The 27,287-nt window shown below is 48.8% G+C and overlaps 2 protein-coding genes across 6 annotated transcripts; one reads left to right on the forward strand and one right to left on the reverse strand.

Moving 5' to 3' along the window:
- Positions 1 to 2,889: 2,889 nt before the first annotated feature.
- On the forward strand, positions 2,890 to 22,354 carry PHC1 (polyhomeotic homolog 1). 4 transcript variants are annotated; one of them, XM_084502850.1, is made up of 15 exons: positions 2,890 to 3,036; positions 6,136 to 6,292; positions 7,989 to 8,099; positions 9,270 to 9,347; positions 10,130 to 10,279; positions 11,221 to 11,376; positions 12,509 to 13,007; positions 13,333 to 14,090; positions 15,082 to 15,229; positions 15,343 to 15,551; positions 16,159 to 16,270; positions 16,836 to 16,944; positions 17,616 to 17,766; positions 18,379 to 18,610; positions 18,895 to 22,354. In XM_084502850.1, the coding sequence occupies exons 2-15, from the start codon at positions 6,179 to 6,181 to the stop codon at positions 19,047 to 19,049; spliced, it is 2,982 nt and encodes a 993-aa protein (XP_084358976.1). In that variant the 5' UTR covers positions 2,890 to 3,036; positions 6,136 to 6,178; the 3' UTR covers positions 19,050 to 22,354. The 4 variants fall into 4 exon arrangements, with proteins under 4 accessions (XP_084358976.1, XP_084358975.1, XP_084358974.1 ...); XM_084502849.1 differs by lacking the exon at positions 2,890 to 3,036 and adding an exon at positions 3,443 to 5,960 and having other exon boundaries at positions 11,245 to 11,376; XM_084502848.1 differs by lacking the exon at positions 2,890 to 3,036 and adding an exon at positions 3,444 to 5,960.
- Positions 20,371 to 26,796, reverse strand: M6PR (mannose-6-phosphate receptor, cation dependent). Of its 2 annotated transcripts, none has more exons than XM_084502864.1 (7): positions 26,509 to 26,796; positions 25,109 to 25,282; positions 24,719 to 24,891; positions 24,525 to 24,634; positions 24,192 to 24,322; positions 23,523 to 23,649; positions 20,371 to 22,958 (listed from the first exon to the last, which is right to left on the reverse strand). In XM_084502864.1, the coding sequence occupies exons 2-7, from the start codon at positions 25,279 to 25,281 to the stop codon at positions 22,836 to 22,838; spliced, it is 837 nt and encodes a 278-aa protein (XP_084358990.1). In that variant the 5' UTR covers position 25,282; positions 26,509 to 26,796; the 3' UTR covers positions 20,371 to 22,835. The 2 variants fall into 2 exon arrangements, with proteins under 2 accessions (XP_084358990.1, XP_084358989.1); XM_084502863.1 differs by lacking the exon at positions 26,509 to 26,796 and adding an exon at positions 25,899 to 26,016.
- Between the last annotated feature and the right edge of the window lie 491 nt (positions 26,797 to 27,287).

The following is a 27,287-nucleotide window of genomic DNA, read 5'->3' on the forward strand; positions in this document are numbered from 1 at the left end:
AAGGTGCACTTCTCCTGTAGGACCACTAAGTGTCACCATCACTCCATAGCTTGCTCTGCAAGATGACGTTTCTCCAGCAAAATTCCTTTGCTGAAATAGGTTGGGATGTTGTAACTTGCTGAGAAGCTCGGGGTGGGGAAGGTCGGCACCTAAAATGTGAGAAAGCGATGCTGCCGATGACATGAATCCTGGATTATATTTAGGCATAGTGCTAGACAGGTTTCCAGCCAGTTCTTACCAGCCAGTTTCATGAAGTGTAGTGTGAGCCTCAATGAGAATAATTTAAAGATGGAACAAGTGCTTTATGAGGAGATACTAGAAAGGCTGTGATTCTATCATCTGATGAGCAGAATTTGGTGAGCAGATGGGGGATCGAGATCTACAAAAATAAAGAAGGCAGTGTATAAAAAGAATAGAAAACTGTTCTTAAGCAAAAAAAAAAAAAAAAAAAAAAAGATCTGCTTTCTTCAGTTCTGTCCATGATAGAACTGGGGGCATACGCTAAAACTGCTCAGTTTTTAGTTTTTAGGTGCTCAGTTTAAAACAAAGTACTTTACAATATAAGAACATGCAGCTATGGGAGTTGTAGGAGCAGGCAATATTGACAGGTTCACAGGGCATGTAGACAAACTAATGGAAAACCAATCTATAAAGACACCAAAGGGAACAGGTAGTGATATATTCTCGAAGATCCCTACTATCCTGCTTAGTTGTGGGAATAGAACAAGGAGAAACAAGGAGAATGGACTGTAGATATTGGCCAGGTACACCTGCTATCCCTAAAAAGTATTAAGTGCAGCTGAATCTGGTGGATTGAAAGATCCAGAGGCTTCCTTCCTTCCTGGACCAATGAATGGGAACATAATGCGTGTTTGAATTCCCACCAGTAGCAGAGTGGTGTGCAAATTCACAACAAGAATGACACAAGTTTAATACAGACAGGAGACAGTACTTTAAAAACACTCTATATAAACACAGCATGAATAGCCTGATCTTGTTTCTAAGGATCAGTGGTCAGAGAAGTTTTCCTTCATAGACCTCTCTTGGGTTTTTGTCTCTCAAACCATTCACCCTACTTGCGGGCTAAAAGACTTGTAAGTTTATTAGTGTGTCACACACACGCACACAAAAGAGCACAGTCACACAGGAAATAACTGAAATGGTTTATTAAAAATATAGTACAGGCTGATGATCAGGTGCAAAACTTGTTCAGACCAGTGCACTGACCAGAAGCTTCTTACATAATTAGCAGCTTAGTTTACTGCTCTATGCATTTTCTCATGTGTGTTCATCTCTGACCCATCCTGTTCCCCCCATTTCCCTGCCTGTAATTATTACCCCAAACATACGGCTATAGTCCTGCAAATCATCAAATTCTCTTGTTCAGTTGCAAAATCCCTCTCCCAAGAGCATCCCATGGTAAGTTGTAATGCCTCTTTATTGCAGGAGTTCCCCTTTGTTTGCACAGATTCCAGAAAGAGTTTCTTCCCTTGAATCACCTTTAGTGGGTTTTGCAACAGGGACAAATGGCTTAGCCCTTGAGGCTTTTAGGAGTGGTTGATTCACAGGGATTAAGTTGGCTGAGTTCCCCGCCTTGTCATTGTTCCTTTGATCACTATCTGACCTTTATTTAAATAAATAAAAAAAAAATAAATAAATCAGTCAGATACTTTTCCATCTGAAAGAAAAAAGAACCCCAAGCATTTGGAGGAAGAAGCCTAAGCACCTTCCTGTATGGTGTGTTTTTCAGTTTTTCAGGCAGCAGTAAATGCCATTTTGATTCTAAATCAATGGGATCGACTTTGGTCCTAAATCACTGATCTCCTGTGAAATGATAGTCCAGGATTTGGACTACTGAATCAGATGCAGTGTTCTTGCAACACGAGGATCAAACTTGTTGCTTATGGGATTTATTATGCTCCTTGTACATGCAGGTGAAGTGAGGTTCCTTTCTGCTTTTCTTTTGTTTCTTCCCCCTCTGCGCTGGTGCACAGCCAGTCGTCCTTAGAGGAGACTCAGCAGCTCTGGTAGAGATGAGACACTAGCCTGACATAATAGGGAGTTTCTTGTGATGTTAGAAAGAATCCCTCTTGAAAAACAGTGCTATTGCTACAAATGAGTAAGAGTTTACCCTAATTGACCACCTCCCTAAGACAGGTAATCGACAGCAGAACTGATGTTCTTCATCAGTACTGAAGTGAAGCAAGGCTACAAAGTGCCTGTACCGCCTAGCTTCGCTCTTCATGGCTAAGTGTGGTCATTAAACCCTGGCACTTGTTTTTTTTACACTCTTTTCACGTGTGTTTCCACTGTGTGCACGTTATCCAGGCAGCAAAGCGGCGGCACCGCTGTCCCTGGGGGTGTTCAAGGAGAGGCTGGACGTGGTGCTTGGGGACAGGGTTTGGTGGGGGACATTGGTGGCAGGGGAATGGTTGGAGTGGGTGAACTGGGCGGGCTTTTCCAGCCTTGATGGCAGTGTGCTTGTAACCATGGCGGGCACAGGGATCGTGGCCGTGCCCTGTGCCCACCGGCACGTTCCCCAGGGGGCAACGCAGCCATTGCGCCCCCGGCCTCCAGCGGCGCCGAGGCCTCAGGCCTGGACCCCAGGCCCCGCCAGGTCGCCATGGCAACCGCAAAGCGGCGGGGGGGGGAGAGGGCGCCATCACGTGCCCGGAAGCGCCCCGAAGGGCGGAAGTGACGGAACGGGGGGGAACCCCGAAGAGAAAAATTTTTAAAAAAAAAGGAAAAAAAAAAAAAAAGAAGAAAAAAAGGAGAGGGGGCGGAGCCTAACGGAGCCACGCCCCCTCCAGCCCCCAGCGGCCAAGCGGGGCCCCCGGGGCCGGGGCCGGGGCCGCGGCGGCGAGGTGACGCCCCGCCCCCCCCCGGAGCCCTCCCTCCCCCGGCACACGGGGGCCCCGCGCCCCGCCCCGCCCCGCCCCGCCCCGCCCCGCCCTGCCCGGCCCGGCGGGGCTCGGCCCGGCTGCCCGCGCTCGGGGGGGGCGTGCCCAGAGCAGCCGAGCCCGGCCGGGCGCTGCGGTAAGGAGGCGGCGGCGGCGGCAGGGAGAGGAGGGAAGGCAGGGAAGGGAGGTGTGGGGGAGGCCGGGCCCCGAGCTGACAGCGCCCGCGGGGCGGCCATTGTGCGCCCTGCCCCGCTCCGCCGGGCGAGGGGCAGCCTCGCCTCGCCTCGCCTCGCCTCGCCCCGCCGCTGCCCGGCGCTTTGTGCAGGGCCGTGCAGCAGCAGCAGCAGCAGCAGGTGGCCGTGCCCCCGCCGTGCCGCAGCGCCCTGAGGGGGCTGTGGAGGAGGGGGCCCCGCTGGTGGGGGTGTAGGCGTGGGGCTGGCTGCGGAGCCGGGTGGGAGGGGAGCGGGCGCTCTGCAGGAGGGGGGGGGGGGAGCGAGGAAAAGTTTGGTGCCGCCGCTGGTAGGGCCGGGGAAACGAGCCCCGAGCCGGCTCCGCTGCTGTGCGGGGGGCTTTGTGCTGCCCCGGCTCTGCCCTCTTTTGCAGGGGGTCCGGCAGTGGTGTTGGGAAGGTGAGCCGCTGAGCTCAGGCTGCTGGAAAATGCCTCGCTTAAGTGCCTTTGGTGGGTCGCTCGTGGCACGGGGCAGCGTCCAGGGACCTGACAGCGCAGCGGTCACCGGGCCGGCACCCGGAAAGGTGCTGGAAGGTGTGCGTGGAGGGGGCCAAGCCTGGGATACTTCGCGTGGAAATAACCCGACCCAGACGCAGGCTGACACCAATGTGGAATTGCATCCCTGGGTGTACTTTCCTGGTGGCAGCGGAGCCTGGCTCCCCATTTTTGAGTTTGGGAAGGGTTTTGTGGATAATCCTGCTTGTTACAAGTGGTGTAAATCCTTACTGGCCTTCTGCAAAGGGAGAGCGTGCCTCTCCATCCATGTCCCCAGAAGAGGAACCTAAATGCTTGTTGATGCTTTTCATCCCAGAGGCACCGTTGTTCCAGTAGGGTTCCAGGTTTGTGCCAGCTCCTGTTTTTAGGAAGCTCTAGGCCAATGTCAAACTCCAAAACATTGGTAATCTTAGGACTGATGCTGTTGTATATGGAGGAAATACAGGCTGGTGGAGCAGAGCACCAACTTGGAAGCCAGGTTTCTCCTCCTGGTACCCTGAGAGTAAGGTCATACGTGAAGCTGGACAAACAGTGTGCTGAGTTGCCTTCTCTTCCACCTGACTGGCAGCTGAATTAGCTCACCTGTGAGCCCACAGCTCACTGATCTGACTAAAATGATGCTTAGGGTAGTTTTTCTGTAAAGTTAACAAGTTAAATCAACTGATGGAAGGGTCCAGCGAGTGCTGGAAGTAAGGTAATTGTCTCCTGCTTGTAGCTGAGCTACTGGATAACTTGGTGTAATGTGTACAGCTTTGCTCCAAGTTGCATTTTAATCCCATTTGAAGTATTTCATATATTTACATCAGTTCCTTTCTCTGAAAATCTCTGTGTTCTCTCCCTTTTCAGTTGCTTTAGGCTTCATCTACTTTTTTTGGTGCTGCCCCCTGGGGAGCATCTTGTGTTCTGGGTATTGATCGACTGCTTCTAACTATAACAGAGTTGTGGGTGAAGACAGTAGTGGCCAGTTGAGAGAGTGTGTTTTAGCTGAGGAAAAGGTGACTGGGTGTTACCTGCCCATGGTCAGTGCTGGAGCAGGTACAGGACCGTAGTATTGCATTAGCAATAGATGCCTAGGCAGGACTCAAGGGCAGAGGTGTAAAGATTCGTGGGGAAGCCAGGACTGGAGCAACATCTGCATGCTGGTTGGTGACAGAATTTTCCAGATTTCGAGGAGAAGGTTTGGAACAGTGGATCCCTGATACAATCAGCCGTCCACAGCTATTAATGTTGATGCTCTTGTCCCGCTTCAAAGTTGTCTGCTGTTAGCGCCATTCAGGAGTTTAGAAACTTGTCTGGTAGAGAATATTGGTGCACTTCCTTGTATGCTGTGCTGCTCTGTTTGTTTACTGACCTGGAAGAAGTTGCCTTTGGTGCGGGCTGTGAAGCTTGAAAACTCTGGGTTTGAAAAGGTCTAAATACAGGAGCTGTGCTGATGCTATGGGATCTTCCATCAGTGATACACAGACTATCAGAAGCTTTTTTTTTTTTTTTTAAGCCTTATGCAAATGATATCCTTCTGAAAAGTCACTTTTTTTCAGTAGAATTCTGTTCGTGTCTAACCACTTTTGTACATTTCCTGTTCTCACTCTACCTCCTACCATTACTCCCGGTATAGCCCATCTTACTTGCTACACGAAGGCTCCCTGATCATCCCAATACATTACTTTTCTGCTAAGCACTTTTTTCAGTCTTTCTTCTCCTCCTCTTGGCTGATGGATGCCTTCTCCAGGCCTTCTTTAGTTCTGCAGTTCACCGCAACTCATCTTTCTGTCCCTGGAATATCTCTCTGGCTCTGTATGACCTCTGTGGTGTGCTTCCCCTCATAAGTATTGCTTGTGATGCCTTCGTCCACCCTGCTTCTGGCTCCACTCTTCCTTAAACCAACTTGCCACCCCTGATACCAGCTTCCAGTCTCGCATTTGAGTTGCGGTGTGTCAGGAACAAGGAGTAGCGGGAAGTGCATGTGATCAGAGAAAGAAAGAGACAATTACGGATCGGGGGCCAAACTGGGAGAAAGGACTGAGTTGGTGTATCTGCAGGGCAGCGGAGTTGTGGAATAATTACACCTCTTGGGAGGCTGCAGGAAGAGGTGCTGAGAAGCTGTGGAAGTACAGTGGGAGACTGGAAGTACAGTTAATTCACCTGAGTTCACTAGCCTCGAAGCAGAGGTGATCAGGTCTGTAACCAAGTGGTTGTCTGAACGAGCTGCAGCTGCTGCTTCGCTCTGCTGCCTGTTTAAGAGCTCAGGATGCTGTAGTGTCCGATTGTAGCATGGCAATAAAAATACGAGGATGTGTGTGTTACATTTCAGACTGTGGTAACAGAAGACTTAAACTGTGAGTATTTTTGGGTTATTTTGGCTCTGAGCACCCCCAGCCCCCTTTGATGTAGCAAAGCTGTGGAAGAAGCCTGGTACTGGGATATTCGAGTAAAAAAAAAGCTGTGTAATGCAGTGAAATACAGTTTGGCTCTTTCTCTAGCCTGACTTAGTTTCCAAATCTTTCGATTTAGATCTGGAGTTGATCCCAGCCTGAGCTCCCAGGATCCTGTCACCATGGAGACTGAAAGTGAGCAGAACTCCGGCTCCAGCAGCGGCAGCTCCAGTTCTGGAGGAAGCACCCGTCCTCAGATATCACAGATGTCTCTGTATGAGCGACAGGCTGTGCAGGTAGGACACTGCTGCGTTCTGGGATTGAGTGTGCAGTAGCCGAAGGGTGCTGAGCCCTTTCATGTCCGTCTGGGTTGTCATGCGTCAAGGTGGGAGCATGCTGGGAGGAGTACAGGGATCCAGATGTGCAGGGATGGGAGTAGGAAAGCCAAGGCACAGATGGAACTGAGCTTGGCAAGGGATGCAGGGAATAACAGGAAGGGATTCTGTAGGTACTTTGCTCAGAAAAGAAAGACCAAGGAGAGTGTTCCCCTCTGATAAATGAGAAGGGTGAACTGGTAATAACAGACATGGAGAAGGCTGAGGTACTCAGCAACTTCTTTGTCTCAGTCTTCACTGCCAGTCAGGCTTCACACGTCTCCCATTTCCCTGAACCTGTAGATAAGGGCTGGGGAGAAAAGTCCCTCCCACAAGCGAAGAGCACCTGGGCCAGGGCAATCCTGGTCATGAGCACGGACTGGGAGAAAAATACAACGAGAGCAGCCCTGCAGAGAAGGACTTGGGGATTCTGGTAGATGAAAAGCTCAACATGATCCAGCAGTGTGCGCTTGCAGCCCAGAAGGCCAACTGCATCCTGGGCTGCATCAACAGAGGAGTGGCCAGCGGGTGGAGGGAGGTGATCGTCATCCTCTGCTCTGCCTTTGTGAGGCCCTACCTAGAGTGCTGTGTCCAGGTCTGGGGCCCCCAGCACAAGAAGGGTGTGGAGCTGTTAGAATGAGTCTGGAAGAGGGTCACAAAGATGATCTGAGGAATGGAGCACCTCTCCTATGAAGAAAGGCTGAGAGAACTGGGGCTGTTCAGCCTGGAGAAGAGAAGGCTCTGGGGTGACCTCATTGCAGCTTTCCAGTACTCAAAGGGGGCTTATAAAGAAGATGGAGAGCAACTTTCTGCATGGGCAGATAATGACAGGACAAGGGGGAATGGTTTTAAACTAAAAGAGGGGAGAGTGACAGTAGAGGTTAGGAGGAAATTCTTCTTTCAGGGGGTGGTGAGGCACTGGAACAGGTTGCGCAGAGAGGCTGTGGATGCCCCATCCCTGGAGGTGTTCAAGGCCAGGCTGGATGAGGCCTTGTGCAGCCTGATCTAGTGGAAGGTGTCCCTGCCTATGGCGGGGTGGGTGGAGTTAGATGATCTTTAAGGTCCCTTCCAACCTGAGCTGTTCTATGATTCTGTGATACGCTTGAAGAGCTGTCCTGTTTTGGGATTTAGGAATTATTGTATTAGGCCTGATCTTTACTTCCCGTAGTCTGGTGCTCTGCATTGTCTTTGGTAAGCTACTCCTCCAGTGTCCAGCCTTTTATATTTAGTCAGTACTTGGATTTTAGCTCTGCTGTCCTAATGCAAGTCATTCTGTTTATCGTGCCATTTCCTCTATATAGTCTGTATGGTGTATATACATACTATGCTGGAACACTTGTCTGTCTACTAAAGCACAAATTGCCAAATTCCTGGAGTTTTTAAAAGTTTTTTAAAGTATGTTTCCTGCTGTCCTGGAATATGTCTGTGATTCAGTCTGTTACCAGTTTGTAGCTTTTTTACCTGTTCTGTTATACTAATCTGATGGCTTTTCTTTTTTTTTTTTTTCTTTTTTTGTGGGGATGAGATATGGTCCCAAGGCTCTTATTTCTTCATTTCTCTCTGATCACGTTTCAAGGGCATACTGTTTTTTAACAATTGGGTTTTCCTCTTTCTCTAGGCTCTTCAGGCACTCCAGAGACAGCCCAATGCCGCTCAGTACTTTCATCAGTTTATGCTCCAGCAGCAGCTTAACAGTGCCCAGCTTCACAGCTTGGCTGCTGTCCAGCAGGTGAGTTAAAAGGGGGCAGAAGGTGAGGAACTGGATGATTCTTTACTTGCACTCTGACTTACATACCGAGGTCCTGATCTGCAATTAGACAAGTGGTACCTAATTGCACTACTTGCAACGTGTTAAACACATTGTTTGAATGTAATATAAACAGCTAGTAAACTGGAAGCTTGATGGAGAGATTTGTTTAGTTTTCAGGTACAAAAAGGGAAAGATAAAATATAGCATCCCATAAGGGAATTTGCACATTGGAGGCATGTGACTAGCTACTGTACCTCCATTAAATGAAAGGTGGGTGTTTACATCACCGGTGAATGCAGTAGTGTTTTAAAACAGTCTTAAATAAAACGATAGATTGTTATTTCTCTGAGAATAAATGTAGTTCTGTGTGTGTGAAATTTCATGTGGTATCCTCTGAGTTTTTCTCTCTTGAAACTTACTATCACGTGGTTTCTTTTCCAGTTACTAGCAAGAAGGATCTGGGGTAAATCTCCTCCATGAAGAAGGGTTTCTTTAATTGAGCTTGTTGAGATGATATATCCTGCATAAATGAACTTTTTTTTTTTTAATTTAACGACTTTGCTCACTTGAACTGATGACAAATTCTGATGAGATGAATTATAGGTGATGTGACAGTACACTTTTGTCTATGTAACAATATCTCCATCAGTAGCTGTGCTTCTTGGCTTTTAGTCCAGGTTTTAATTGTTTTCAAATCCCTACTTGCAGTTTTATAGCACAGAGCACATAGAATCCTCTCACCAGTATTATGTGAATCTTAGTTGTAAAACCAACTAAACGTGTACAGTGTGCTTGCCATGGGATCATTGTAGGAAAGGAAAAAAGAAATCTGTTTACCTTTCTCTGCCAGCTGAATGTGCTGTAATCTGAAATTTGTAAGTTGCAGTACTATCATTGCATTGTTACTAATCTGTATGACTAGCTCAGCAAATTGGTGATATTTCAAGGGATGTCTGGGCATTAACAGAGTGGACTGGAGCATCAGGATGAGGAGTTGCAGTGTGTAGCATGACAAACTGGGGCAACATTCTTGGGAATGGGAGAAGATGATGATGATGGTATTTAGTGTTCTTACAAAACCAAATATTTGGGCTGGATAAAAAAAGTTTTTTTTTCAGGTACTCATTCCTCTGTCAATCTCTCTTACAGGCTACAATTGCAGCCAGCAGACAAGCCAGCTCCCCCAACACCAGCACCCCACAACAGACTACCACCACCCAGGCCTCTGTAAGTGATTACACAGATCAAAGCCTTTCCCCACACCCTGCTCCCCTCTGCCCTTGTTCTTACTCTTCTTTGTCTTTTAGGAAGGCAGGCAGCCAGGGAAACACAGCTTCTAGGAATGCTGGGAATCCACAAGATACAGACAACTTGAGGATTTGGGGTGCTGTCATTATTGGTTGGGGTTGAGGAGCCCCAAAAAGGTTTCTGAGTGGGATAGGCTTCTTAGCTGGAAAGGTAGAAAATATCTTTTTCCTGAGGCTTTGGGGATATGTTTTCTTGGTTTAGGAGAAGATCAGGATTTATAAGAAGGAGGAGTTGTGAGCAGCTTGGAAGGGGATGCTCTTTTGTTTCGAGGTAGCTCGTTGAATGAGAGGAAGTACGATTTTATAGCGGGTATTGGGGAACTGGGATTTGTTCAAAGAGTATAGGTGAGTTGTTAAGGCAGATTACATTATGATTTTTTTCCCCCTTTACTTGAGAAGCTGGAGAAAATCTATTTTTAGTTCTCTTTTGGATCTCTTATTGAAGTTGCAAAGTAGCAGTGATACTCAGGCTCATCGTACAAATGAGGTTAGCATCCAAGATTTTGGCTAGTTCAGATCACATAGCCTCTTAAGGCTAGAATTTCCTTCTTTATTCTTGGACCCCTGTGGGATACAGGGAAAAACTGTGAAATATTTGTTCTGGCTGTACCCCAGTAAGTGAAACTTTACTTCTTTCTTTGCCCCCATCTCTTATATGATTTTTGTCTTTTTTTTTTTTTTTTTTCTTTCTTCTGTTTTAAGATCAACCTAGCCACCACATCAGCTGCTCAGCTGATTAGTCGCTCACAGAGTGTGAGTTCCCCCAGTGCCACAACTCTGACGCAGTCTGTGCTCCTTGGGAATACCACCTCACCACCTCTCAACCAGTCACAGGCCCAGATGTACCTCCGGGTAAGGGATAAGTACACAAAATGTGTCCTGACCATAAACCCCACTTTCTAGACACTCCAGTGTTTCACTGTTTGGGACTACCGACTACTCAGGGCTAACTCCAACTCTAAGAGTGATACGATATGTTTTAAATTCAGATGAGGAACTCTTATCCCTGAAACCACATTTGACTTTGGGCTCAGCTTTTGAGGGTAAATTAGCTTTGTACTGTGTATTGAAATTCTTAAGAACTATGTTTGTCTCTGCTCTGCATAGATGTTAAAGATCCCATGGCACTTCTCAGTAGAGCATAAATGTGAAACATATATCCTAGACTGGAGTAGAACTGGCAGAAATAAAGCTGCTCTTCTTGTTGATTGCTGGAACAGATATATGGTAAATTACTCCCTTCAGTCACTGCACACAGGGATGTAAGTCAGGATTCAAGTAGGTCTAGGAACGTAAATCAACAGGAACAAATTTCTCATCCTTTTGATTAGTATGAAGTGCTGCTGTATGGAAAACAGACGACTATAATCTATCTGGAGTTTGGTTACCTACTTGAAAAATATGTTCTGTGTCTCAGTTGGCTTTACAGTTTGTAATCCTCTGTTCAAACAGCCCTGGTCTTAGGTGTATGTCTTCTATCACTGTTTCTCAACCAGTCCTGAATATACATTTCAAAATTAAATTATACACAAGTATTTTAGCTGGTCCTGGGCAGCTTGTGGGAGTTGCCCCAGGCCCATATTTAACAGAAGACTGCTTGTTTCCAGAAGGAAAGTGTTTCCTGCTCTTGAGGGTTATGTTACAGTGCAGCGTGGGGAAGGGTGGCTGGGGGGGATGCCGTGTACAACACTGCAGCCTCGTGTTGCTTTGTAATCTGCTTGTGGTTCGCTGTCTGTCTTTCTCTCTTCCCCTCTGTTCCTTTCATTCCACATCACCTGACCCATCCCCAACAGCCACAGCTGGGGAACCTGTTGCAGGTAAACCGGACCTTGGGCCGCAATGTGCCTCTTGCCTCCCAACTCATCCTGATGCCTAATGGGGCCGTGGCTGCTGTCCAGCAGGAGGTACCACCCACCCAGTCTCCTGGGGTCCATGCAGACACAGACCAGGTCAGTGACACCCCCTCCCAGAGCCCTTCCCGTCCCCTGTACACAACCTGCACCCTGGTCCTTGTCTCCAGCCTTCTCTGCCTGCACAGAAGATTTGCTCTGTTTTATCTCCGTTCCGTGTCCCTGTAACTATTGCAGGCAAGAGATATTGCTCTCTCTTGCCATCATTTCCCGGTGTTTGCTTTCTGTCTCCAGAGACTGGATTCATTTCTGATTAAAATTTCTGGGATGAGACATGGGCTGGATCAATCATGTTTTCACAGCTTTTTAGTTGTCCTTGTGTGAAAGGAACTGTTGAGTTCTGTGTCCATTTTTCAGAGAGACATTCACTCTACAATGCAGAGTCTTTGTCAGCAATAGTGTTCCTTAACCCGGGTGGTTTGTTGTAAAAATGCCGGTGACTGAACATGCTGCAAGGTCTTAGCTCCTTCACTCAGCTGTAAATCTTTCTCTGGGTCAGAGAGCTGCAGTGGCTTCCCATTTTCGTGGTCCTAACCTAGTCATTCTTGGGATTTCCAGTTACTTCATATTTGTCTTTTCTGGAGCCCTTTCTTTGTGGCAAAGTTAGCCACAATTGGACTTGAAGATAATGCTGCATTTGGAGGGGGATTAAATACTGAGGATGGTAGCACTGAAATGCAGAGGAACTGGTGAAATCAGCAAGGCTGCAGGCCTCCTGAATGGAAAGCACTGTACGGATAGAGGAGGCAAGTGGCACAAAAACTGTGAAGGAATTACTGGTCTTTAAAGGGGTATCTCAGTACTTTTACAGCCATGCTAACGTGGATCCTAGCAATGCGAGGACAAGGCAGACAGGTCTGGAGGCTGTCCCGTGCCTCAGAAAGAATGGTGTTTTCCTCAAGTGCTGTTCAGAAAGTGCCACGAGATCTTTAACTTCCATCAGAGATGGGGCAGAAGGCAGTTCAGGTTAATATGTTTTCTGCTGAGGGTTGCACCTGAGCCTTGCCCTATGGTATGAGCCAGCTCCCCGCGTTAGACTTACAGCATTGGCTTGGCCTGCATCCCAGCAGAGAATATTGCTGATGCATTCTCTTGTTCTGTACCTCTCTCCAACTTCCAGGAGGAAACATGCATGATGCAAATGGACTGTGTTCTGTATGTGTGTCTCTAGGTGCAGAACTTGGCTGTGAGGAGCCAGCAGACCTCATCCACTAATGCCCAGCTCCAAAGCTCTGCTCAGAAGGCAGCTCTACCAGGAAACTCCCAGGCTTCGTGCCTGCCACAGGCCACAAGTACAGGCCAGACCTTGGCAGCAGCTCAGGTGTCTTCTAGCAGCACAGGCCAGTCCCTCAACTTGAGTCAGGGGGCAGCAGGCAGCAATGGTGTCTCTGGGGGTGTGGTGGCAAGCAGTGGGAGCCAGACCTCAACAGGACTGAGCCAGACAGCCTCGGCAGGTGCCGCTGGCAGTTGCCAAAGGAAAGGCACAGGGGTGGTGCAACCACTACCAGTAGCAGCTGCCCAGGCAGTGACTATCAGCCAGGGAAGCCAAACGGAGACAGAGAATGCAGCCACAAAGAAGGGCGAAACGGACAGTGGCGGACAGCAGACAGTGGGCATGAACCTGACGCGGACAGCTACACCAGCACCCAGCCAAACGCTGATCAGCTCAGGTGAGTGGTGCTCTCTTCCTTCTCTTTGAACCAGTTGAGCTTTCAGAAGAGTGCCATTTCAAGCCCATTGGTGAGAGGTTTCCCAACAAGCCTCCCAGTTGCCGTGCTCCTGGAGGCTGTTCTCTAGGGATTATCCTGCTCTACTAATGACAGAAGTTGATCCCAGCCCGTTCAGTTCCCACCATCCTCTGCCAGTTGGCTGTCAGTCATTTTGGAACATAACAATTCAAACCAGTGTGGTGGCTGCTTGCCTTTTTTTTTTGTTCCCAGTTGTGCTGTTGCTAACCTTTGTGCTCTCCTTTTCTCTGGTTCTGTGTTTGTATAGCCACGTATACACAGATTCAGCCACACTCATTGATCCAGCAGCAGCAGCAGATTCACCTGCAGAAGCAGGTGGTGATTCAGCAGCAGATTGCCATTCATCACCAGCAGCAGTTCCAGCACCGCCAGTCCCAGCTCCTCCACACAGCCACCCATCTCCAGCTGTCCCAGCAGCAGCAACAGCAGCAGTCACCATCTCTGACCCAACAGCAGCAACAAGCTCAACCTCCACAGCAGCAGGCGCCACCTCAAAACCAGCAGCAGGCTCAGACCCTTGTGGTGCAACCGATGTTGCAGTCCCAGGCACAGCCTGTTCAGCTCCAGCAGGACAGTTCTTGCCAGCCAGCCACCAAATCACCTGTTCCAATCCAGTCAAAATCTATGGTCACTCCCATCAAACCACCTCAGCTTGGGCCTGCCAAAATGTCAGCAGCGCAGCAGCCTCCGCCACACATTCCTGTGCAGGTGGTGGGTACTCGGCAGCAGGGCTCAGGCCAAGCCCAGGCGCTGGGTTTAGCTCAGATTGCTGCAGCAGTGACGACTTCCCGGGGAATGCCAGCTGTGGTCCAGCCCGTTTCCCAAGGCCATGCTGCTTCCCCATCCTCTTCAGCTCCACCATCCTCACAGGAAGCTCCCCCTCTCAACACAGGGGTGAATTTGGCACAAGTTCAAGGCACAACCCACATGGTGAAGAGCCCAGCCTCCTCTCCAGTTGTGGCTCAGATGCCAGCAGCGTTCTACATGCAGTCTGTCCAGCTGCCAGTAAGTGAGACCATCAAGAAGGGGAATACCACATGGATTCTCTTTGTTCAGTCCTAGGACACTAACTGCATTCCAGCCCTGGGTCGGTGGGATGGGAGGAATAAGAGGTTTGGATTAAGGGATATAGAGGCTTTTGCTCTCAAAAATGCTGATTCCAGTCCAGCCCTTGGGGTTACTGACTACAAACAGTTTTCTTTCATGTGATCATTTAGAGGCTTGCATGACACAAACTGGTGAGACTTGGACCCCGATTCAAATGGAGTAGGTGTCCACATCACGTCCTAAATATCCCATTTAACAGCAGTTGGCCTCTTTGTCTCTCAGATGAGAGACAAAGAGCTCATGTTCCGTAGGCCTCGTGTGCTGCTCTAAATTGGCCAACCATGGCCTGCCTGACTCCCTGGGACACTGACACTTTCAGCTCAGATAGCCATAGTCAGTTGCTGAGACTGTTAATTTGACTGGGTTTTTGCTTGTGTAGTCAAGGGCAAAATGTGCCAGTTTGTTTCTAAACTGGCTGCTTCTTCAGGGAGCTGTCAACAGGATTTGTCTGATTTTTACAGCTGAGGGACAATTCTGCTCTCATCCAGCATACTTCCCCTATTGTTTTGACTCTGTTTCTTCATTGGAACTGATCTGATTTAGCCCAAAGCCTGTTTGGAAACTGCTGGGTGAATGCCATTCCATTTCTTCTGGGAATAATCCCTTGAGGTTTGCAGGGTGTCCTGGTGTTATATCAGTGTATCGATATATCAACCAGGATGCTACATCCTAGTCAGTAGTTCTGTAGTATGTACGTCTTCTGAAGTTTTAGCTCCCTGCTAGGTAAATGCTCCTAAACAAAGATGGGAGCTGGATGCATTTCCAGGAGTGGGAACCAGGCTGGAGATGAAGTCTGATGGAGCAGGATGTATCCTGTTGCCTTCCATCTGTGTTGCTCTCTGCTTTGGGGCTCTTCTCTCTGCTTACACGTGCCTCTTCATTCATGCAGGGCAAGTCTCAGACCTTAGCAGTAAAACGCAAGGCAGAGTCAGAGGAGGAGAAGGAGGAATCAGCCAGTGTCACTGCACTGCTGCCTGCCAGGTCTTCTCCTGTGACAGACAGCCCCAAAAACATGGAGGAGAAGAATGGCTTTGGAGGTGAGGTACAAAAGGAGAGCTCTGTTTTTTTTGTACTAACGATCTGATCTCAAGTTCCACTTGAAGTAAGTGGAGCAATAGTAACACTGACTTTGGTGCTGTTAACATTCCAGATAAATCCGATCCTGGTGCCGCTGCGACCCCAAATACCACCTCCAGTGAAGGAGCATCAGTCACCCCCACCTCTGCACCCACCCCAAACCTAGCAATGGTGTCACGTCAGATGGGAGACTCCAAACCGCCACAAGCCATTGTTAAGCCCCAGATCCTCACACACATCATTGAGGGCTTTGTCATCCAGGAAGGAGCGGAACCCTTTCCAGTAAGGATTCACTGCTGTGGGGAAAGGAGGTGTAGCTGTCTCTTGGAAGGGTGGTGGGCGTCCATCTTTGGACGGGACTTTTTTTCCCTGTGTTCCATGTAAGCTTTTTTAGCTCACAAAAGTGAGAGGAAGGCAAAGGAAACTGGTTTCATGCATGAAGCAAAGCATCGAGTTGGTATTAAAGACGACAGGTTGGAGTGAGATGGGAAATGTGAACTGGCAAATGTGGTGGGAACCATTTTCTCCAATAGTCCCCAAAGCAATGATTTATGCAGGAATTATAAGAAGGTTCTTCTGTCTGACTTCTACTGAGGGAAAGATGTGCTGCATTTTAAATAAACAGCAGGTGAAGTTAAAGCAAATAAGGGGAAATAAAGTCGCATGGAATTGCAGGATATTCAAAGCAGACAATACTTGGTGATCTTGGAATGAATCTGCCACGTCTGTGAATAAGGGAAGAGTAACTTGGTTCAGCATCTCTCCTTCCTTAGTATGCAGAGGGATTATTTTGAGTTACAATAAGGAGTGAGTGGCATATGCTTCAGAAGAGAGTGGTGGGCACAGAGCTCCTTTACTGATGGGCCAAATTCTTTCTCTTCCTGGCTAGGTGGGTTCTCAGCTGCTGAAAGAATCTGAGAAACCACTGCAGGGAGGGGCTCCTTCTGGCCAGAGTGAAAACCTGTCCAGCAATTCTCCAGGAGGGGACAGTGCTTCTATGGGTGAGTTTCAGCACTGGGATACCTCGATAGTGGTACTGAAAGTTTCTGCTGTTACTTCATTATCTACTTTATACGTTACAGACTCGTATCCCTTTCTGTCCTGCTAACACCTTGGAGTGTCTCAAGCTACAGACCTAGGATCTTCTTAAGTGCCATAAGATACTGCTTTTTTTGCTGTTGTTAATACAATCTAACACACCCTATGTTAGTAAGCAGAATCTGAAGTGTACCTGTAATGACTGTGAAGGATGTATGGACGCAGCAGAGAGTGCAGATAGAGACTCCCCCACAGCCTTGTAGGATATGAGGGATATGCTATTTCTTGCTTGTTCAGCAAAAAGGACAAGGAGAAATACACTACTCTGTTGAATATCCTGGGGTCCTAATTAGTGGAGCTTCTGCCTCTCCTCTACCAGCTTCTTGCCCACGCTAATTTAGTAGTTTCAAAAGACAATAGTGTTTGGAATCTGTCTGCTCAAAGGAAGAGTAGTGCAATGAGGAATCATTACGTGTGATTTGTTTCAGCTCAAATCATCAAATGGTGTATATCTCTGTATCTCACCAGAGCTTGATAAGAAGGCAAACTTGCTGAAGTGTGAATACTGTGGGAAGTATGCCCCAGCCACCCAGTTCCGTGGCTCCAAGAGGTTTTGTTCCATGACCTGTGCTAAAAGGTAATAGCAAGACATCATCATCCTCTTCTCTGACTCTACATTCTCGGGAACTAGGCATGTGTCCCTTCTCCAGGTAGTGTACAGTACTTCAGTACATCTGATTCTCCCTGTGTGGGATGCATGGACCACAGAGGCCCTTTAGTACTGGAGCTCGTTATGATTTGTGAATGCTTCTTCTAGGTCTGGAGGAGGTGGATGTGGTGTTGAGTGTGAGCAGGATTTCCTACTTGTTCAGGAAATGAGATGGGAAGAGGGAAGTTCTTGGGCTCCAAAGAACCTCTCAAGTACACTTGACTGACTAAATGAATGCTTACTGGTAGCTGTCTGCTCCGTTGGTAGTAAAGACAGAAGGGAAAGCTGGGGGGGGGAAATCCCGTGGAGAAATTACACTAGTCATCGCTGCCTCCTACTGATAGCAGAGTGCTTGTTATGGGTCTTTTTTCCCTTAGGGGAATGACTTAATTGACCCTTCAGATGTTAGATCAAGACTCTGGTGTCCAAATATTGCTTGTGAGAAGTCTGGACTGGTTCCTTCCAGGGGGAATTCTTAGAAGGAGGAAGAAGAGAATTTGATGGTAAAGAGAAGTTTCATCCACATCTAGAGAAAGGAGAAATGGTACGTTCAGTTAATTGCTGTTTCCTAATTGCTGCTCTGCTTCTACTTATTTGAGGTACAATGTCAGCTGCAGCCATCAGTTTCGGTTGCAGAGAAAGAAGATGAAAGAATTCCAGGAAGCCAACTATGCTCGTGTGCGCCGACGGGGATCGCGGCGTAGCAGCTCTGAAATTGCTCGAACAAAGATCCAGGGCAAGCGTCACAGGGTAAGGCCGTAGTCCTGCCTGCAGATTTCAGCAGAAATTCAGATTTCAAGGCAGATTTCAGCATAAAAATCGTCACTGTTGGAGGTACCAGGTTCTTAGTGTATGTAGCTGTACAGTACATGACCAGTGCGCATTGACACGGTCGTTACGCAAGGCACAGTAAGCTGCTCTAATTGCTCATCAACTGCAAAAAGTGGATTAACATTTGTGTTTGTTTACTCGGTATTCACTCCAGCATGTCACAGACATCCCAGTGAGTGTGATCAGCTGCCAGGCTTGGTAGAAAACAATCCACTTTTCCTGTACGGTTCGCTTTTTTTCAGATTAATTACTTGAATCAGATTATAGAAGGATTGAAAGAGCTCCAGAGCTGACATGAGGAAGAGGAATGGACTAGGGGAGGATGGGGAAAAGGAAGAGGAAGGGAGACGAGATTTTACTTTCGTGTCCCTTCAGTGAGCTCTTGTGACAGCTGCCCCTGGACTAACAGCCTGAGAAAATTGCCCCAGACTGTTAGGACTTGTACTGTTGCCATTGTCTGGTTTCACACCTAGTAACTGTGGTTTAAAAAAAAAATATCACACTTTTTCTTTCTTTTCTGTGGGCTTACAGGGTCAAGAGGACTCAAGTCGAGGTTCTGATAACTCCAGCTATGATGAGGCTCTGTCCCCTACGTCTCCAGGACCCCTGTCAGTACGGGCCAGCCACGGAGAGAGGGACCTGGCAAACTCTAGCATGGCCCCACCTACCCCAGATCTACACGGCATCAACCCAGTCTTCCTGTCCAGCAATCCCAGTCGCTGGAGTGTGGAGGAGGTGTACGAGTTCATTGCATCATTGCAAGGTGAGGTTACGCTGCGTTCCTGCAGCCCTCTGATCCAGTAGCATGGAGAAATCTTTTTGGAAATCTTTGGGAGTGGTACCTGGTGCTTTTACTGTGCTCTGTGCGTGGTTCTGAACTGGAGCGGGTCATGCGAATGGATGAGTTGTACTCCTCAGGCAGCCTGCGTGGGGAGGGGGGATCGGTTAGACTCCTAGCGTACTTCCTGTGCCTGCCAGGGGTCTGTAAAGAGTGGGAATGGCAGGAGTGCCCATCTGTTTCTCAGTGCCGTGTCCTTGCTTTCGCAGGGTGCCAGGAGATTGCTGAGGAGTTTCGATCACAGGAAATAGATGGCCAGGCCCTGTTGCTTTTGAAGGAGGAACACCTCATGAGTGCCATGAACATCAAGCTGGGACCAGCTCTCAAGATTTGTGCCAAGATCAATGTCCTCAAGGAGACCTAACAGCTCGTGGCAGTAGATTCACTTCAGCTCTGACACCCAGAGCAGCTGCCAGCTTTGCAGGATCCTGCTGGGGCAGGGAAGAATGGGATGATCCCTTGTGGTCTTGTATTCAAGAAGAACGAGAAGGAATTTGACTGAAACTGCCATGTACAAGCCCACGTTTTGGTCTTTTAATGGTGCTACAAGGGGGAAGAAAACTCCTACCTGGGGCCTTTGAAACTTGCCTTCTTCCTGGTTTTGAATATGCCTCTCCCGTTTACCACATCAAGAAGGGAAAGGAGACTTCTTTCTGTTTTAGCAGACTTCTGAAAGGGGCCCTTGTCCCTTTTTGCTACAGCAGGTTTGTTGGATCTTATTTGAGTCTTGTGTCAGAACTTGAAGCATAGGAAGACCCTGTCCTGTATGGATATTGGGGGCAGCTGTGCTTGAGGCATTTAGGAAGCAAATTAGTAAATTTCAAGTGACAGATGTGGACAAAAAAGAACTAGAGCAAGAGGCTGCTTCTGTTACACTTCTAAAAAGCTAACCTAGGCTGTTTACGAACTGGGTTTAATAGCCATTCCAGCATGCATACCAAACTTGAAGGCACATGGCAATAGGAGCTGCCTTAGCTTTACTGTCTCCTGTAGAGATTCAGATCAAAGACTGAGTGTTTCGGCAGCTATTCACTCCAGATGCTCCTCATTGAAACAGTCAGAGGAGCATTTATCCTGAGTACTTATGACAAGGTGATGGGGAAATCAGAGTGGGGGGTTGTCTTACATTAGGAAACCCTATACCACTTGGTCTGTCTCCCCAGTATGTGAGTGCGAGGGTATAATTTACAGATCCAAAGCAGTCTCAAGAAGCACCAAGGCTCTTCATAAATCAGCTGTTTTGTTGTTTTTTTCTTTTGCTTTTTTGATTTGTTTTGTGGGGTGGGGGTGGGGATTGTTCTCTTACCTGTTTGTATTATTTTTTGTGTCTGTCTTTATTATCCTCAGGAGAGCTTATGGGACAAAGTTTAAGCTGGCAGGATTGTATCATCTGCCTCTGACTTTTTTTGGTGATGATGTAAGACAAATACTTCTCTTCCTCAGTATAAAAAAAAAAAAAACAAAAACACTCCAATAACTGAATTATGATCCTTTAGTACTTCTTTCTAAGGGGTACAACTACGTTCTAGGCTAAGCCCCTGCTACTCAGCTCCCACAGTTTTAAAGGACCAAATCCAGAAGTTTTGTGACACTTCAGCAAAGGCAAAACTGTGGGCAGTTGTTTTCTTCCAGCACATCTGCTTTAAAAAAGGAAAAAAAAAAACCACTCTACAAAGCATGAAGATGTAAGTGTCCCCTACAGCCACATACCTGAAAGCAAGATTTAAAAAAAAAAAAAAGCTTTTCTATTTTCAGAAGTTTCATATGCCTACTTGAGTGAAATGCAAGAATGTTCTGTCTGAAAAACACCTACTATTGTAGGAGAGCTGTAATTGCATGGGGGAAGGCCTAAGGGTGTAAGTAAGAAAACGTGAGAGATCTTTGGAATGGGCTCTTTATTGACTCATCAGAAAAAGAGGGGGAAGTGCTCAGAAGATGCTACAATGTGGAGGCAACTTCTGATCTTTAATTAACACAGGCCCAAAGGAAGCTGCCTGATAATGCTTTTCAGCCTAAATAGAGGGGGGGATGGTGCGCACGCACAGATGGGGGGAGTTTAGAACTTCTAACAGTAAAGGAAAGCTGCCACAAACCATCTTATTTAGCAGGCTGACTGTGACAAAACTCATGTTTAGTTTAACCCTCAGCAGGGTAGGCAGTCATGTATATTACTAGCTGCCTTTGAGGACTGGATTTATTTCAGTGAAATGGAAACATTTCACATCATTTCATGTTCAGTGTTCTTAATAAAAAAAAATGCTTGTTCAGGCTTTACAAGTCTGGCTGCTTTATAACTTTTATATCAGATAATTGAGAAGAAAAACAACAAAAACTTTGATTCTTATTGTTTCAGAAAAATATAGGGAATTTTTCTCCTCTGTAACTCCATGAGCTTCTAAAGTTTCAGTCCGAAACGTGTGTATAACCTAAGGAGACAGTCAGGGCACGAGACAGCACATACTGAAGACCCTTCGCCCTTAGCTAACAAAGGTGGCCTGGTACTAAAGAAACCTATTAGCAGCGTAACACTCCAGCAGGTTTTTTTGGTCATTTTATTTTTGAAAGTTGTGTTTTGTACAAAAAAAATACCTTACACACCACCATGAAAAACAGTAACAACAGGCTTAGTGACTTCCTATTTTTTCAATGTTATGAGAAAGACTGAGACCATAACAAGAATCAAAGACAGCAGGAATTGTTTGTCCACTCAACCCAGCAAGAGAGCAGGGCGCCTCTTTTGCCCCTCCTGCCACTGTTCAGTCTGCTTTGGCAGTACACAAATATACAAACCTTGCCTGTGCTAAAAGCAGAAGTGGCTTGCTCATTCACAGTCTCCACCCTCAAGACTGAAGATGGTTCTCTGCCAACCCACAATATGGCAGAATAGGATTGTGTAGAGTCTAGCTCCTCACATCGAAGGCAATTAGGAACCAGGTGCCAAGTTCCTAAAGGCTCCAATTAAGCCTTAAAAATTAGCTGTACCTACTTTTCACTAGTGCCCAAGGGGAAGGTTCTCACTCACTCCCAGCCAGCAGCAGCATGCAAGTACCATTTGCACAGGGCAAGTATCTTTAGCCTGGTTTGGACCATGCTTACAGGGACAATGGTTTATCAAAGCTGATGCTGTAAGCACAGGCGTCCCTGAACACAGTTTTGAATGTGTTGGCATTTTTACCCTTGGCTTCCATGGTTCCTTTATCAGTTTTGGTAGCTTCACAGGAAAGCCCTTTGCCAAACAAGGAACTGTAGTGTGTAAGGGAATTCGGACAGTAACTGAGCTACGGGGGCAGTTAGCCTCAGACAGACTTGTAACAGAACTCAAGCGGCAGCTACCTCTGACCTTCCCATTTTCCCTTGATGACCATTTCACTTTCAGCAAATGCCCCTTTTACTTAGCAGGGCATCATTGCCTTTCGATTCTCACTGATAGAGAAGACTGACCATATTTCAGCTGAACTGGAAAGTCATGAGACTGTATTGGATTCCTATATAATTTTTTTTTTTTTAGCATTGTCCCTCTCAGGTTTGAGAGGATGGCATATGCATCCCTTGATATCTGTTGTAAGAAATGGGCATGTACTTTTCCATGCATTTCCATTAGGAAAAAGGACTGCAGGGGTGCCAATGCCTCTTCCATCCTCAACAAGTCCGGCATAGAGCACTCTGTGCAGGTTATGCTGGCAGAAACTGTGTGTAACAGTGCAGAAGCTACAAAAGCTGAAAATGCATTCAAAGAAAAAAAATAATAATCCAGTGTCTTACAGATCCTGTAAACCCTAGGAGGAAAAAAGAAAGAGACCCCCTCCCCTACAGCCTCAGCTGTTTTAACCCACTGCCTCCTTTCCCTTTCTACACCTATCCATGGCTCTTTTTTATTCCTCTGACTAATCTTTTATTCCTGAGTCTTCTCAGCTCTCAGCACTTGCACCCCCCCCAGCTCTGCTGCATTTTTGAAGAAAAGCAGCATTACATTCATAAGCCACATGATCAGGGACCGGTGCTGTTCACACCCAGAGGCATCCATGAGATTTGACATACCAGAGGCAGCAAAAGCAAATCGTAGAAAGAAAACCAGAAGTGAGAGAAGAACTGGCTGGGAAGCATCCGATTAACCAAGCGCTGGGGAGGAGAGTTCGGTGTTGAGAGCCCATCACATGGGCAGCAAGTGGTCATCCCGTTCCTCGGACTCCTCACCCAGCTGGTCATCGCCCACACCACGGTACGCAGCCGGCGTGTTTCGGGGCTTAGATCGACAGACAAAGTCGCAGCCGTCCTGCAAGCACAGGTTATTGCACTGGAGTCAGACTGCGCAGGCTCAGCAGCTCCTGGTTTGCTATGGGACTACTCCCACCCCACTGCTACCTGGGGCAGGTCCACAGAACACTGCCTGGGCAAGAGGCACACACATGCAGACACCCAAGCCAATCCTGACAGTTCGTTAGCTCTGGAGTAGGACATGGAACCAATTAACAGGATGCAGCAACACTGAGGCACACGTGGAGGGTAAGCAGCACTGCCTAAGGTGACCAAGGAATGGTTTCACATAATCCAACACAAACATTTCACAGCTCCCAGCTTAACATTCCTACCTGAAAACCGCTAACCACAATGAGCAGCAGGGAGCCAGCCTCGGCAAGGAGTCAGTCAGTAATGCCCTCCCTCTGCCCCCTCCCCTCCACACTCCAAAAAAATAACCTCTCCTTCTGCCACAGGGTGCAATGTGGCAGGTCTACCACCCAAGTAATACAGTCCACGAAGACAAGGAAGCTACCATTTTACTGCTCTCTCTTATCCTAACACACGGGCCTAGACTGCAAATACACAGATTTTCACTCACCGCCACCAAATTGCCCAGATCTTGCCAGAAGGCAAAGTGAGGAAACTGCTCCATGCCCTTGGCTCCCACTACAAGGCGCTGGAAGAGGAACCCACCGACAATGTAGACTGCAATTACCGAGGCAAATCTGGAGGGCAGAATTAAAAGTCAGAGCTCAGAAAATCCTAGAAACAATTTCTTCCAAGCCAGTTACCTGTCTCAGGTTGGCACTGGGGGAAGTAGCTGAGCACCACTTAAAGAAGTGATCTATTTAGCAAGACCACACTAGAAAAGGTCTCCAAAGTATTGATCTGGTAGTAAGTATCTTCCAGGAGCATTACATAAAGTAGCGCCCCAAAGCACAAACACAGAAAATGAAGAGTCAGGACTCCTAGTCTGAATTTCCAGCTCTGTCAAAGAGCTGCTGTACAGTTCCAGGACGTCACACCTTCCATGTTGCAGTGAACAGATCTGTAAACTATGAAGGGGGACGTCTGCAGGGAACAGAGCAGCTCCGCAGCATCATGCCTTATGCTACAGCTCATCTACAAAGCTCAGAGGCACACTCACATTCAACAGTAGCTGTGGGCAGGTATATTACAACGGCCTGGACTAGTGTAACACTTGCTGCTTTTCTAAATGGCCTTGGAGATTACGGCCCAAACACGAACAGCTCTTCCAGTGACTTACGTGATTAGTAGAATGGAGCCAACGCTGAGGTGGGAATCCTCAGCTGGACAAGCCACACTGCTGTCCATCTCAAAGAGGTAGAAACAGTCCTGCTCCTTTTCACGCTCCTCCGACACAATGCTGAATGAGCTCTGCAATTTAGGAAGAGTCAAGTCACTTGAAAATACACCCAGGCAAGCTGAACTTTACCAGAAAGCAGTTTTATCACTGTTCGTACAACTACGCAACAGCCTTGGAGAACAGAAGAAAACCTCACTGCCTCCTCAAGGCCCTTCTGTTATAAGCAATGTCTGAGAGCCTCCTGCTCCTCTCCCACCTCGCGCTGTCACTCACCGCCATAACTCCCCGCTTGCAAGAAATCATTATCACAGCTCTTCTCTTCTCACCACTGCAGTGCGTACCATATGAATCACCCCCCTTATAAATCAGCATGATCCAGTCACCTGCCAAGAGAGAAAGAATACAGGCTGCAAATCCAGACCCATAGGCAAAAGATACCAAGTAAGAGATGCTGCATGTGGCCTTACTTCCATTGAAGACCTGGGTTTCATTGATTCTTCCTACCACCGTAGTCTTTCCGGTCTTTCTATCCCTTTGTATTAGGCCAGCAAAATCATGTGAGCTGTCGTTGACCTGCCTGCACACCCTGAACTGGTAGGTGTAGTTTTCTGTTTCGCTTATCTCCACGGTCGCATTAAACCTGCAGCAGAGAGAAGACAGAACAGACAGCCCGCTGAATGACAACGAGTAGGGCTCAAAGCAGGTAACACTCAAGACCTGGGAAGCCAGTCACAGTCCATACTACTGGCAGAGCCCGTCCTGAAGTCTGGCCCCAAATGCTTCTCTCCGCCTGACCTTAACTTGGGCACGGTGCAACCCCAACGCCCACAGCAAGCTGACGCGTGCCCGTACTGTACCTCATTTGGCTCAGGGGTTCCAGTTTCTTCAGCAGGGCTTTTTCCATTTGTGACTCGCTGCTCTCATCACCGACCACATCGCAGCTCTGCTCTTTCGATGGCTCAGTCCCCACACCAACAGCAAGTGCCACGAAGACCACCAGCACAGCAGAGGTATGGCAGTGCGAGGACATCCTGGGTACACACCGCAAAGAACACAGGGGATTAACCATTTCACCCCCCTGCAAACTAACTGCAGAGTCACAGAGTCAATCACTGGCCACTTCCTCAATCCTGACTGCAAAAAGGAGAAGTAGAAGTCTAGAAACACTTCACAGCTCCCAAGAGACACCAAATCCTAACCTTTTTTACCCAAGCACAAGTCACGAGGACTCTCTGAGATCCTTTTCTGAATTTTGCCTCGGGACCGCGTGAACGTTTGCTGCTGAGTGTGTTGATTAGCATCGATTCAGCCGCAGCAGAGCCCAGCAGGCTGAACGCTGGCGCGGGTTTCAGCCACGAGCCGCTGCTCTTTATCTCACCCCCCTGAGAAGCCGATCAGCAAACAACGATTTACCAGCCCTCTAATCAACCCCCTCTGCATCCCCTGTGCAAACAGCTTGCGGGTTAAGAGCCGCCGCGGCCTGCCAGGCTGCCTGCTCACGCCCCTTAACCCCAGCAATCACGTTACTCTCCTCGAGCTGACAACTCGTGACCCGCGCCCCAGGGCCCAGCAGCGCCTCGCCGCTGCCGCTGCCTCCCTCGGGCCCGCGCCGCGCTGCCCCGAGCCGCCCCGCCCCGCCGCACCCACCTGCCGCCGCCCCGAGCCCGGCGAGCCCCCAGCAGCCGCGGGGCGACGGCGCGGGACGGGCGCGGAGCAGGCCCCGGCCGCGGCCCCGGCCCCGGCCCCGCCCGCGGAGCGCCTTCCCCCTCCGCCGCCCGGCTCCTCTCTGCCGCCCCGCCGGCCGGAAGCAGGAAGCGCCCCGAGCGCCCGGCGCTCCGCCGACCAATGGGAGCCCGCGGACGATTTCTCAGCGAATGGGGAGAGCGGAGGGAAGCCCCGCCCACCAGCGGAGCGGCTCCGGTCCTGCCAATGGGCGGTGAGCACCGCCGCCGGAGCGCCCGCTCGCTGCTCCCGCCCCGCCAATGGCCGCGGGGGAGCGCGGCGGGAGGCGGGCGCGGCTCGGCCAATGGCGGCGGAGCGCGGCCCGGGAGCCGCCCCCGGGCTGTGCGGGGCCGCGCACGGGGAGGGGTGGGGGCGGGGTGAGGGCGGCCCCTGCTGCGCGCGCCCCCTGGCAGCGGCGTCGCCAACGCCAAACCCCGTCCCCAGCCCCTGAGCGCCCCCGGGGACGGTGCCTCCACCGCCTCCAGCGGGTGTAGTAAATGGCCGGGTCCCAAGGAGGACTGCGGTTAGAGCTTACCGTTGATTAAAGGAGTAGAGGCGAGCAGACAGCGCTGGGTGCGCCGGGAGCCCCCGGTTACCTCAGGCGGCCGGTGTTTATGCCCCTAGGCTAACACAGACCCACCACCACTGCTGGAAAAAGCAGGGTCGTTATAACCAGCTCCCCTGGACCCGAGCCGTCCCACTGGTGCATGTGTGTTGGTCTCCGGGGGTCCCTCAGGGGGTCGCTCGCACTGAAGGCTCGCAGTCTTCCTCCCAGGCTTTGTCCTCCGGTCGTTCCTCAGCTTCCCCTTGTGTAGTAGTCTCTGGGCCGGATGTCAGAAAGTTGTGTCTCGTGCAATAGGCAGCAGTTATCTCAAAACACTCCCCCCTATGCTCTTATCTCCCAAACCCGAGTCTCAAGGTTTAGTCTTCGAACCCTCTATCGACACGAACTGCTCGACCATTCTTTTGCAAGATGCAAGAGCTATATACACTAACCACTCTGTTTCTCTTGGGACTTGTGGTTATACAAGGGTATGTAAGACAGAAAGTCACATTTTGTCACGAGGCCCTAGCGATGTTCCATATTGACACGAATCAAATGAACAAACTTCACACTGGGCGACCCGTCCCAGTGTCTGACTGCTCCTTCTGAGAAGAAATGTCTCCTCGTTTCCAACCTGAACCTCCCCTGGCACAACTTGAGGCCATTCCCTCTAGTCCTATCACTGGTTACCTGTGAGAAGAGGCCGACCCCCAGCTCCCCACACCTTCCGTTCAGGTACCTGTAGAGAGCAATGAGGTCTCCCCTGAGCC

The sequence above is a fragment of the Aythya ferina genome (assembly GCF_964211825.1).
Source record: "Aythya ferina genome assembly, chromosome: 1".
NCBI lineage: Eukaryota > Metazoa > Chordata > Aves > Anseriformes > Anatidae > Aythya > Aythya ferina.